Genomic DNA, 14355 nt, shown 5'->3' with positions numbered 1-14355 from the left:
TAAACTGTTTCATAATCAACTAAACAGGCCACAGACTGCATTTTAGTGATTCTAATCCCATCCTTCCCGCTCAACTGTAGAAATTACTTTAGAATGACATTATTAGTGGGGCTTCCCTGGTGGCGCAGTGGTTGAGAATCTGCCTGCCAATGCAGGGGACACGGGTTCGATCCCTGGATCTGGGAAGATCCCACATGCTGTGGAGCAACTAAGCCTTGCACCACAACTACTGAGCCCACGTGCTGCAACTACTGAAGCCCGCGCGTCTAGAGCCCGCGCTCCGCAACAAGAGAAGCCCCCGCTCGCCGCAACTAGAGAAAGCCCGCACGCAGCAACGAAGACACAACACAGCCAAAAATAAATAAATAAATAAATTTTAAGAAAGAAATGCCTTAAAAATAAATAAATAAAATAAAATGACATCATTAGTGATAGGCACGTTTGGGTGATGGTAGGAGGGTGGGAGGAATAAAAAATCTTTTTTTTTCTCCTACTTTACCCACACTAGAGCACAGTTGTGAATTATCAAGAGAAAGACACCGGAAGTTCTCAATGTGAGAGAAGCACTGCCACCTGCTTAGCACTTCATCTGAGTCCACACTAGTGCAGTGACGTGCCTTTGTAGCTTTTGCACCCTTTGGTCGGAACTGTCCTTTTTCATGGGTGAGTTGTGAAGAACATAAGAACCCATCATGTGACAGTTACCACCTTCTTAATCAAAAGAACTTTTCCCATTTGCATTAGGAAGCCCTTGAAACTATTTATCAAAGACTAAGAGTAGATTGTGGGGTGTTGTTTTGTTTTGGGTTTTTTTGAAATATGGTATACTGTTAGGTAGAGTAGAATAAAAGAAACTGAGTGACTGGGAATTCTGTATTTATTTTACTATTTTTACAAAATAGCATAAAATAAGTAACTTTTACATAACATAAACTAAGTGCCAGTTTGTGGCACCCAGAGCAAGATAAACAGCAGGAGATCTGCAAATATTTTCTGATTTGAGCTAAGCATCATGATGTAATTCAACTAAGACTTCACAATGGCAAAACATTTTCTTTCAATAATAATTAATGCTTTACGTTATATAATGTATAATTTTCTATCCTGTTCTAGTTCTGCTCAAATTAGATTCAGCTATACCTTCTGTAAAAAGATTAATATTTTAAATACTAACCATGTGAATCATAATTATAGTTATTTACCTGCTTTGATTATTAAATTAGACTGAGAGAAAGAAGGATTCGATCGCCCTCTTGTGGTAATTTTGCTGTAGTGTATCCTCCAGGAGTTCCACGTCAACTGGAATTTTTTCTTTTTACTCTAGTAACAGGCAGAGTGGTCTTCTGTCCATAGTTTCTGAATTTCCAAAGGCACTACATATACTTTCTGTCCTTCACAGTACATATACTTTGTAGCCTCCCTTCAGTTTCTACCTCTGAAATTGAGCCTTTTCCTTGCTCTTTTAGGAAACATTCTCCTGTTCCCTCCCAATTACCATACCAAAAATTTTTTTTACGAAAGTTGTTTCCAGTATTCTAATCACATACAAAATAATTACAGCAACTCTCCATCGACATAGATGAGCTTTAAGTAAATGGAAATAATTAAAAATGTGTGGGGCTAAGGTGTCAGCATTTTTTCCAAGAGGACAGGTCTTGCTAAGTCAATTAATAGTCCAGAAATTTCAGAGGCTAATGATATTAGTCTAAATAGTTTAAGTTTTCAAAAGTAATAAAATAGCCTTTTCTTTAAAATAGTCTAGGTCATATGCAGTAGCCTTTCCTCTTTCTCCCACAGCACAAAGCTTTGAGCTTCTTTGCAAAATTAGTAATGGTAATTCAAGAATATACAAAATGACACTACGAAATAAATTTTAACTATATAAAAATTCATGATTTCTTAAAGATAATTTACAATAAGTGAAGTTAGTGTTAATGTATCTAAATGCTATAGAAAATACAAAGATGGATTCCTAATTAATTACAAGTTCACTTTTTCCACTCTTGCGAACTGTAAAAAAAAATGTTCTTAAATAATAAATGACCAGGCTTCCCTGGTGGCACAGTGGTTAAGAATCCACCTGCCAATGCAGGGGACACGGGTTTGATCCCTGGTCCGGGAAGATCCCACATGCCGCAGAGCAAGTAAGCCCGTGAGCCACAACTACTGAGCCCGCGTGCTGCAACTACTGAAACCCGCACACCTAGAGCCCGTGCTCTGCAACAAGAGAAGCCACTGCAATGAGAAGCCCGCACACTGCAACGAAGAGTAGCCCCGCTCGCTGCCTGGGCACAACAACAGAGACCCAATGCAGCCAAAAATAAGCAAAATAAAAAAAAATTTTTAAATAATAAATGACCTATTTTTAAAGCTATCGTATTTTTCAAAGCAGCCCCTTGTGTATTCAATCAATACTCATCCCAAAACTGATGAGGGAAGACTAGAAATACATAGGGGATTAGGTTAAAAATGTTCCCTCTTTGCAGAGGAACCAGAACTTTCAAAAGCAGGGTAGCATGGCATGTCTCAGTAACTGAAGATACTTTACTAAAACCACAGCACAGATTATAAATTGGGAGCAGCAGGAAATGAGCTTGAAAAGTTAGCAGGGGTCAGAGTGGCAAAGGTCTTAATGATTAGTGAAGGAGGGGGAAACAGTCCAGCACCCGAAGCAGGAGAGTGACATGAGCAAGTGAGAGCTTTAGAAGATCACTTGCAGGAAGGACAGACTGACAGGGTGAGAAGGAGACGGGGAAATTAGTTAGGAGCTGTTTGTAAAGACCAGGGCCCGAACCAAGCCAATGGCTGTGACCACAAAGAGGAGAAAAGAAATTTGAGAAACGCTAAGATGTGGAATCATTAGGTATTAGTTACTGTGGGAATATGGGGGCTTCCATTCTAGCTTTGGCGCCTGAGTGACTGTGACGTCTCCAGAGACAGGTACGATATTTTCAGACACACTGCACTTGAGGTGCCACCTGGAAACAGTAAGGAGGTCGACAAGTTTGAGGGTACGGAGATCAGGAGAGAGAGGACTGTAAATTATCAGTGGCTGGGCAGTAAAAGGAGCCTGGATGAGAGATCATTCAGGGAGAGTGTAAAGAGTGTAAAGAGGTAAGACTGAGGGTGGGATAAGCAACATTTAAGTATAGTCCCATCTTCCTCTTAAGAGAGGTACTTTCGTCCTATAACCATAACCTTCATTCACGTTGGGAGAAGCATTTAGTCTCCTTCCATTTTGCAGATCAGAAAACTGAGGGTCAAGGTTAAGTGACTTTATTTAAAGCTATTTATCTGTAGAAGTGAATGAAAACTCAGGTTTCCAGATGGAGCCCAAGGACAGGAAGCAAAAGACCTTTCTTCAATAATTGTTTGGCGGCAGCAAGTGCTTCTGTTGTTATTTTGTATACATGATCAAAACTAAAATGTTGTATTTCCAAGGCCAACCTTCCAACAACATAGTTTGTTAATAAGACCCCAAATTTACAATTGAACCCATGCCTCCTGGGTAATCTAGGAAACCAGGCAACACTCTCAAATCTATAATTATAAATAGTAAGTGGCAACACACACAGAGAATGTTTATGAGACACTTCAGAGAGGAAAATAGCTGTACCTACTTTTCCCAGTCCTTTGTAAATCTTAGATCGTTGAGAATGGGTTTCATCAGTGAATTCTATCACATATCCCAGAACACATTTTCATAATTATACTTAAATGCAAAAAGCAAGAAATTTCTTGGGCGTAGTACCTGCTTGGTTGGGCCGTTGCCAGCTCGGTGACTTGATGCCGCCGGTGGACCCTAGAGGCTTGAAGGCGGCAGCAGTGGTGAGCCCAGCCACCCCTGGTCTGGCCGAGCCTGGGCTTCCGGGCCCCTCAGGCGTGCTCCCAGCTGCAGCTGCTGCGGCGGCCAGCGGCTGAGAGGGCTCCTGGGCGCTGCCGGAGAGAAAAGAAGGAAACATTTCTGGTGATGCGCTAGCGATCCAACTTAGCAACGATTCGTTCTTTCCTCAATTTATTAAATCTCTAAGGAAAACGAAAGTACATATATACACTACCAAACGTAAAACAGATAGCTAGTGGGAAGCAGCCGCATAGCACAGGGAGATCAGCTTGGTGCTTTGTGACCACCTAGAGGGGTGGGATAGGGAGGGTGGGAGGGAGGGAGACGCAAGAGGGAGGGGATATGGGGATATAGGTATAAGTATAGCTCATTCACTTCATTATACAGCAGAAACTAACACACCATTGTAAAGCAATTATACTCCAATAAAGATGTTAAAAAAAACCCAACTAATTAATTAACTGATATTTTAAAAAGAAAAACTCTAATACCATGACTGAGGGGCTGCGTTTTTTTAAAACAGAAAAAAAGAAAAAGGGAAGGAAAGGAGTCAGACTGCAGTTCTTTCAATGCTTTGGAAATTCTCTTTAAAAAGTTCTACCATGAGAAATGAGGCACTGAAAAACGTATACAGCCAATCCTTTTAAATAAGAAGCTAATTTCCTCTATCTCAACGTTTCAGAAGGGTCATCTAGATTAAAACAATTAATTATTGGAGACTCCCTGATCATTTCTATGAAATGGCACAGATGCTCTTTTCCTCTTCTCCACATTCTTCTAATATTTTATGAACCAAGCTTCCCTGACATCTTACCAGTCACTCACACACTCAGTCACTCATTCATGCAATAAATACTTAAGCACCTACTATATTCCAGACATTGTGTTACACAGTGGTAAACAAAAGACAACATCCACCGCCTAACGCAACATCCAGTGTTCTGTGTTCAGGATTACAGGAAAACAAGAAACAAGTCTGCCACTGTCTTCTTTCAATCAGAGCTATTTGCTTAACAGGTGGAACAGGTGGTTCCAGTTTGATTTAGAAGATCATACGGCTTTTATTATCTCAGTCATTTGTTATTTATACTTATATATCATCATTTCAAAAAGAAAATTTTAGGTAGTTCAAATGATAAATTATGCTCTTTGGAATGATGCAATACTGTAAGTTTCTCTCAAGTGAAGTATAATAATAGTAACAACAATGACAACAACAATAATACATATACATCCTACTAACTTTTCAATAGAAATTTAGCTACCGCTTGCTAAAAATTCCATGCACAGAAACTCAATTCCTTCAATACCTGAAACCAACAGCTAGAGGAATAATAGATCAATAAAGATAGGAGATTATATAAATGACTTTAGTAAAATAAATACCCTTAATTATACTGTTAGGTTGAAATTTCAGTGCAATTTCAAATGCAATTGTGCCCACTATACTACCAAATGACCAAGATTACCTAATTTTCCCAATGCCTCTTGAACCCTGGGTAACACCTAACAGAGCAGGCCTGAGGCTGCCTATTCTTAGGAAGGCCCGCTGCAAGGTTGCCCTTTGACCGGCTTTTGGCAGCTTGGCTGGTAAACAGTTCCCTATGGTCATATGAAAGTTTCTCCAGGGCTTCCCTGGTGGCGCAGTGGTTGAGAGACCGCCTGCCGATGCAGGGGACACGGGTTCGTGCCCTGGTCCGGGAGGATCCCACATGCCGCGGAGTGGCTGGGCCCGTGAGCCATGGCCACTGGGCCTGTGCGTCCGGAGCCTGTGCTCCACAGCGGGAGAGGCCACAACAGTGAGAGGTCTGCGTACCGCAAAAAAAAAAAAAAAAAAGTTTCTCCAAAAGATAAACAGTGGCTCATTGTGCCTAAACTATATCACCAAGGTGGTTTATGATAAATACTTGCTTTCCTTCTGAGAGTCTGGAGTTTGGGCATGAACAAGGCACAGCGTGCCTACATGACAAGCCCCAGTTAAATATGTCTTAGGCACTTAGTTTCTAAAGAGCCTCTCTGGTAGAGAACACTGCACGTCTTCTCTTAACTCACTGCTCTAGGAATCCACACATCCTGTATGACCTCACTGGGAGAGGACTTGTGGAAACTTGAGCCTCCTTTCTTCTGGACTTGGTCCTGTGCACCTTTCTCCTTGCTGATTCTGCTTTGTATTCTTGCACTGTAATAACTCTCAGCCAGGAGCACTAGGATGCACTAAGTTCTGTCAAGTCCTCTAGTGAGTCATCACACCTTGGGGTGGGTTCTGGGCACCTCTGACACTAAATAGTTTTGAAAAATTATATTAGAGCTATTTTAACTTTCTTGAAATACTGTTCCCTATTACTGTCCTCTCAAATTCAAGTGTAGTAGAGCCATCACCTTCTTCCAACATTTCTCATCAGTTTAATGAAAAACTCACATCTGCTTGATGTTAAAACATACTATACTATGAAAAAAACAAGCACTTTAATAATTTTTTTTTTTTTTTTTTTTTTTTTTTTTTTGTGGTACGCGGGCCTCTCACTGTTGTGGCCTCTCCCGGTGTGGAGCACAGGCTCCGGACGCGCAGGCTCAGCGGCCATGGCTCGTGGGCCCAGCCGCTTTGCGGCATGTGGGATCTTCCCGGACCAGGGCACGAACCCATGTCCCCTGCATCGGCAGGCGGACTCTCAACCACTGCGCCACCAGGGAAGCCCAGCACTTTAATAATTTTTATCATAAATAAAAAGTGAAAGACGGCTTACTTAATGGTAGTGCTGAACACAATTATCAGTAAAGATGACACACTAAATAATACTAATAGAAACAGGGTTTAAATGTTATAGGTCACTCCTTATAAAAGATTTGTGAGGGACAGATTATTTTACTTCTCTAAGCCTCAGTTACCTAAACTTTAAATGTGGATAATGCTTTGCTCATAAGAATTCCAGGGACTTAATTAAGATATTTATGTACAAAGTACTTAACCATACTCTAGGACACAGAATATGAGCTTAACATATGAAAAAGATAATTAATGTATTCAAATAATAAAGACTTATTTTCAATATTTTTACACATTACAAACAAATTATTTTTGAAAGTAATAGAGAATTACAGACCATTTTAATTCTAGGGTTAATTACTCATGAGGATTTGAAAAATAAAAACAACTAATAATCCATATCGCCACAATTCTGAAAAGAGAATTTATGACCAAGCAATACTAGAATTTACAGATAAAACACATAATCTGAAAATAATAATAAAACCCAAATCATCATTTAATGTGTAATAACCTGAAATAGTTAAAATTGAATTACAGGAGAGTTGCCAACTTACTTAGAAGAAAGTGACCAGGACGACAGGAAATCAATGCCAAGCCTAGTGAAGTTAGGTTGAAGGAACTGGTTAACTGGCCCATGGTATGAAAGAAACTCAGAAGAAGCATAAGACTAATGCTCAAATATCTGACATGTGGATTCACTCTATATGGCTATGCTCTGTTTGCTGAATGTTGAGTCGAATCTATGGTGAGATAGACTAGGTTCAATAAAAGGAAGTATTTACTAATATGAAAAATCATCCAAAGGAAATGACACTTTCCACGAGAGGTTTGTTTCCATGAGGCACTTAACAAAAGATGGAGATGCTTTAGACCAGATCTAACCATTTAGAGAGTAGAGGACCAAGTTACATGTCAGTCTGACATTTGAAGCCTTCTAAGATAGAGCTACAATCTATCTGTTCAGTCGTATCTCCTACCACTTTGCTACACAAACTATATTCTTGCCATGGCTCCTTTCTGTCCACAACTCTACATCTTTGCCAGGCTCTACATGGAAGGTGCTCCCCCACTCTCCCTCTGCACCTGCCCAAACCTTACCCATAATTAGCAATAGGAGTAGTAGCACAATAATACCCATCATGCATTGTGTACTATGCTAAGCAATTAACATATTTTATTTAATCACTCAATCTTCTAGAAGTAAAGACACCCCTTGCTTCAATGCATGGCAGATATTAACTGCATGGCATAAAGCTACATGTCAATTTGTAATAGCTACGGTTTTTCTTAATTAATAGTAACTTCTTTATGTATCTTGTCTCCTCTACTACATTATAAACTATTTGAGGTTGGTGCATTTATTGTGACCTTGATATGTTACTTAAACTTGGTAAATTTCCTCAGTTGTAAAATGAGATTAAAATACTACTTTTAGGAACACTCCTACACTGTTGGTAGGAAAGTAAATTGGAGCAGCCACTACGGAGAACAGTATGGAGGCTCCTACAAACAGTTACCATATGATCTAGCAATCCCACTCCTGGGCATGTATCTGGAAAAGATGAAAACTCTAAAGATACGTGCACCCCAATGTTCATAGCAGCACTATTTACAATAGCCAAGACATAGAAGAAACCTACGTGTCCATCGACAGATGAATAGATAAAATATGTGGTGTATACATACATACATACACACACACACACATTGGAATATTACTCAGCCATAAAAAGAATGAAATACTGTCATTTGCAGCAACATGATACACCTGGAGATTACCATGCTAAGTGAAGTAAGTCAGACAAAGAAATACAAATATATGATATCACTTATATGTGGAATCTAAAAAAATGATGCAAATGAACTTATTTACAAAACAGAAACAGACTCACTGACTTAGAGAATGAACTTATAGTTACGATGGGTGATGTGTGTGGGGGGAGGGATAGACTGGGAGTTTGGGACTGACATATACACACTGTTATATTTAAAAACAGATAACCAACAAGGACCAACTGCATAGCACAGGGAATGGTGCTCAATACTCTGTAATAACCTAAATGGGAAAAGAATTTGAAAAAGAATAGATACATGTATATGTATAACTGAATCACTTTGCTGTACACCTGAAACTACCACATTGTTAATCAACTGTACTCCAATATAAAATAAAAATTTTTTTAAAGAATGAAAAAATGCCATTTGCAGCAATACAAATGGACCTAGAGATTATCATACTAAGTGAAGTAAGTCAGACAGAGAGGGGCAAATATGATATGCTATCACTCATGTGTGGAATCTAAAGAAAAGATGCAAATGAATTTATTTACAAAACAGAAATAGACTACACAGACATAGAAAACAAACATGGTTAACAAAGGGGAAAAGGGCAGGGGGGATAAATTAGGAGTTTGGGATTAACAGATACACACTACTACATATAAAATAAACAACTAGGACCTACTGTATGGCAGTAGAGATAATACATGTAACACATGTAAAGTATTGAGCACAGTGCTGAGCAGAGTATATGCTCAAGAAACACTGTATCTTGTAATATCTAGCTAGGGTATCCAGGAATAAATACATTCACCAAATAAACATCCTCCATCTGTACTAATAATTCTGCTTCTAAATGTAGTTTGTAGATAGTTCTGGTCCAGGATTTTGAGACCAGGTACAATCCTGCTTCCTCAATTTTATAGAACACAATATTTCTTAAAATTCCCATGGACTATAATTCATAAGAAAAAAAAGTTTTCATTTTTTTAATTGTATCCTTTGTACATAGTCTTGTATATATTCTCTCCCAAAAGGCCTAAGATGTTTACATCTTAAACAATACTCTTTTTTTTTTTTTTTTTTTCCTGCGGTACGCGGGCCTCTCACCGTTGTGACCTCTCCCGCTGCGGAGCACAGGCTCCGGACGCGCAGGCTCAGCGGCCATGGCTCACGGGCCCAGCCGCTGCGCGGCATATGGGATCTTCCCGAACCGGGGCACGAACCCGCGTCCCCTGCATCTGCAGACGGACTCGCAACCACTGCGCCACTAGGGAAGCCCAACAATACTCTTTAGATACAAAGAGTGTGCAGATTATAAAGAATTTATAAAAATCTAAGTTACAAGCAAGAAAGTTCTTCCATTTACATTTATATTCAGGATTGGTCAGTAAAGTTAATCTCTGGGGAAACAGAGCTCTATCAACTTAAAATATTTAATGTAGTAATGGGAAAATATTAAGTTTTATCTAGACAATCACATATTGGAATATATGATGTATAGGTCTCTAAAAATCCCATGTCTTTTTTTCTAATTTTTAACTGTTAGCTACTATTTAAAGAAAATACATAAACATTAGGTAACGTGTACTAAAGATTAAAAAATTAATAAAGCCACTGGCTATGTAATTTTATATTTGGGGAAAAAATGTTATCAGTAATCACTAACAGCAAAATATTTCAAATTGATGACCAATATATTAATATAATATGTCATGAATACTTAGATTGGTATCTTATTTCTGAAGTAATGACTAATATATATTTTTTCTAAATTTAAATTGTTTAAGGTATACCTAAATTCTAAACAAAATTAAAATGCTTTCTGAAAGATTCTAGTGAGGAAATCAGAGCAAATCCATAAATAATGTTGGCTAATACCACAGAAGCTAACAATCATACATGGTTATTTTCACTAGTCTGCCAAATAAACAAGCACTGAAATAAAATGTTAAATTAATATGACTTCCATCTCAAGAATACCAAAGATTCTGTTTCATATTTAAAAAACTGAAAATGGAGAAAAACATACTGACAGAGCAAAGGTTTCTTCTCAAAACTGAGCTAATGAGGACAAAAGAAAAATGAACAGAAGTTAACTTTCAGTGTCAGCAACCTGATTTATCTTGAGTTTACATTCTTTTCCCACATTTGTTTAACTATTACAACAAATCAATTTCAGCTGCAGATTGGGAACAGTTGGAAATTTCAAGTCTATTTTCAAAGTGAAATCTCTGCTTAAAGAATAATCTCGAGGTTTTATTCTAATTACACATTAAAAAAATTTTTTAAAAAGCCAGCTGTACATTGCAGGTTTAATTATCAGTGTTTAAACTACACAGTTGTTAGCTAAAGTTTTACAAAAATTGATATACTTATACATAGATTCTGAAATAGTAGGAAAGGAGTATTTCTGGAAGGTCATAATTATAAACAACTTTTAATTTCAATAGAATTCTCCTGTCAGAACTCTATGAAAGGACCGAGATGTATAGAGCAGTCATGAGTCTCCTTTGCTCCAGAATCCTATTTACAAGAAAATTTTTTGTATTTTCCTAAGCAAAATTCTTTAACTTAGACGTTTTGCATCAAAATTCAACATGTTAAATATACTATAATGGAAAGACACAATTTTGGTATTATACTACACTTTATTATAATTTTAAAGACTACTGTTATACAAAAGCAAGCACCAGAGATAAAATACCTCTGACATTAACCCAACTGCTCTTTTGGTACTCCTCTCACTGAAGTGGCAAGGTCTCCTCAGGAAACCCTGCACTCCAGCTTTGCAGAATGCCAACTAGCTTACCTTGTTGAGAACCATTTTCCTTTCCCAAATATCAAAACATATTTAGTTTGTGCCTATTGCTGTTAATAAAAAGTAATGTAAATGACTACTAACACTTCCTCTAGAAGTGGGTGCATGGATAAATATTCAGTTAGTCCATAAGTACAGGCATACCTTTTTGTCAAAAACAAAAAGTTTATTTAAACAATAAGACACCTGACATGAAGGAAAAACTATCTAGGATTCATTTCTTTTAGAGTAAATTTTCCTGCTTACAGATTGCCTTACATGTAACGACTACATACAAAAACGTTATAAAACTGTCCTCAGTTTTACAATGATAAATGAAAACCATTAAAATTCTCCAATCAAACAAGGTATGCCAGGATTTTTATGTTGTTCTTTTTCTGTTAAAACAGGGAGAACAAAATAACTTACTGGAATATAAAGCTAAAAGCTGAATGAGCATGGTACTAATGGAGAAAGGGAGTATTTTCTCATAATCAGCATTTTTCCCCATCCCATCTCCATTTGATGTCAATCAATGCTTAGAGCATTCCATTAGGTTCTCAGAGGAATCTTTTATTCCAAGGGTAGTTAGTAACCTATCTTTGTACAGACTTAGCCCTGACAATGTAATATTTCTGCTCATTTAACAATCACAATTCCACAAATATAAAATAATTTCGGGTATATTTTTTCTTAGAGCAAAATGTACAATGACCTCTTGTACATTTTGCTGTTTGTCCCCCTGTTTAAACATATCCCTTAAAAGTAATCCAGAATTATACAGGGACACCTCATTTTATTGCACTTTACTGTGCTTTGCACACATGGCATTTTTTTTTTTTTTTTTTTTACAACTTGAAGGTTTGTGGCAACCCTGCATCAAGCAAGTCTATTGGCATCATTTTTCCAAAAGCATTTCCTGCTAACTTAGTGTCTCTGTGCCATATTTTGGTAATCCTCACAATATTTCAAACTTTTTCATTCTTATTACATTTGTTATGGTGATTGGTGATCAGTGATCTTTCATGTTACTACTGCAAAAAGATTATGACTCACTGAAGGCTCAGATGATGGTTAGCATTTTTAAGCAATAAAGTGTTTTTAAATTAAGGTATATACATTAACTTTATACATAATGCTATTGCACACTTAACAGAATACAATACAGTGTGAACATAACTTTTATATAAATGTACTGGGAAACCAAAAAATTTGTGACTCACTTTATTGCATTATTTACCTTATTGCAATGGTTTGGAACCAAACTCATAATATCTCTGAGATATGCTTGTAATTAAGTATATTGAGAATATCCATAACAGTGGGTAGGACACAAACACATGATCCACAGGCAGCCTGTGTCATATCATGCTTTTACGAATTATAGTCATAGTTGTACCCTCTGTCATTAATTTTATGTTCTGTCAGAAAAAATATAGTCATTTCATTAAGATTATACCTTTAGTAAACACTTAAGATGTTTTTATTTTTATGTTATACCTAATAATTTTAGCATAATTGTTAAGTTTAGGAGAAAAATTCACTTTTATGTTTCAGTATTTCCCAGAAATGGAGAAAATTAAGTTGTTTGCCCACATAAAACCTTCATATCTATGAGCTATAAGACAGTAGCCAATCAAAACCAATTATTTTATTATTCTTTTTCATTTTTTCAAAAGGTACAAAGGTATGTTTTATTAAACATTTAACTCTTCTCATATAGCAACATCCATGCAATAAAAAACAGGGTTCTACTCTAAGTTAAATACTTGTACTATTACTCGTAATTTCATACCAAATATCATATGTGCTAATAAAAGATGTCACAAAGGATTAAAAGGCAAGTTAATAATCATACAAAATAACATGCTTGTGCATTATCACTGCATTGAAATTACGGTTAATTTAAAACTGGACGCAAATCAGCTCTAGGATTTTCTCATCTGGGCTGTTAATATGACACTTCAGTGTTAGAGAAAGCAGCACCTTCCACAGCAAACCACCCCTTGTGACATCCGCTCTCCCAGTACCTGGTTTTCTTAACATGGACAGAGCCAGTTGATTTCCTCGAGGGCTGGAGATACGAAAAAGCTAAAGGCTTGGAAACAGGGCTGATGCAAAGTGCATCCAGGAGTGAGTGATATTTTTCAGGACTGGAGAGCCTGGTGAGCATTCAGAAAGAGTTTTAAGTTGAAAAATCACATTACCAAGTGCAGAAAGTATGTAGTTTTTACAGTTTATGATTTGAAACATTTCCAGAGAAAGAGAGAGATAGGGACAGAGACAGAGAGAACAAAGAAGTGGAAAGAGGATGAAGAGAAAAGTCTATTATGTTATTCTACTCATTAATATAGAATTGATTAAATTTTCACCAAAACTGATCAAGGCAATCTTTTGGAAAGCATTTAAAGCTATGAAGACTACTATAACTTATGTAAAAACAAACCCCCACAACAATAAAAAGGTTTTACTATTTTTATAGGAGAAAGGGATATTAGAATAGTTAGGCTTTAGATCAACCTCAAACATAACCAGTTAGTGGGAGAAGGTAAAACCAACAGAAACTTAAAATACCTATTTATACTTGATTCTGTTTTAGATATAAAGATTAAAAATGATAAAAAGTCATAAGGCACACAAAATGCAACAATCCACACAACTGAGAAATACAGATAAATGGTGGTAATGAAAAGAGATAAAGGGAGAATTTAAAGAAAAATCAGTAATAAACACTGTGGGATATATCCACAACCTAGAAAAAATGTCCCCAATACAATTAAGATCTCATAATAGGGCTGTGACTATTTCAAATGGGTAAGTTTTCTCGGAGGTGAGTTGTAAGGCAGTAAAAAGCGTTGGGTTCACATGAGACGCACATTGTACATGTAGTTCTACCTGGTTTTTGCAGTAAGAACAGCGGACACAGTAGCGGCTGCACTGCTCAGAACGGCAGCACTATATCTAGCAGGAGAAGACAAGGTAGACAAGTTTCGAGACCCTTCCAAAGAACTTGTCGCCACATTTCTTGTGGAGCTGCTTAAATTGATCAGTAGAGAAAGAAAAACAGAGGAGAAGAACAAAAAGGAAAGTGAGAAGAGGTAGCATAATAAAGATAAGATAGCAGCCATGCTATATTAATATTTAGATTTTATAAAGGTGTGACAA

General features: G+C 37.2%; 1 protein-coding gene across 2 annotated transcripts in view; it reads right to left on the bottom strand.

Annotated features, from left to right (window-relative positions):
- The window catches only part of PDLIM5 (PDZ and LIM domain 5), a 229439-nt gene that overhangs the window by 49964 nt on the left and 165120 nt on the right, over nt 1-14355 (bottom strand). For both annotated transcript variants that reach the window (XM_060115206.1, XM_060115211.1), the window contains one exon: nt 3752-3936. In XM_060115206.1, the coding sequence (XP_059971189.1) occupies nt 3752-3936 (185 nt within the window). The remainder of the gene's footprint in view (nt 1-3751; nt 3937-14355) is intronic.

This window comes from Mesoplodon densirostris, chromosome 1 (genome assembly GCF_025265405.1).
Source record: "Mesoplodon densirostris isolate mMesDen1 chromosome 1, mMesDen1 primary haplotype, whole genome shotgun sequence".
NCBI lineage: Eukaryota > Metazoa > Chordata > Mammalia > Artiodactyla > Ziphiidae > Mesoplodon > Mesoplodon densirostris.
Note: the sequence above shows the minus strand (reverse complement) of the source record. Positions and strands in the feature narration are given on the sequence as shown.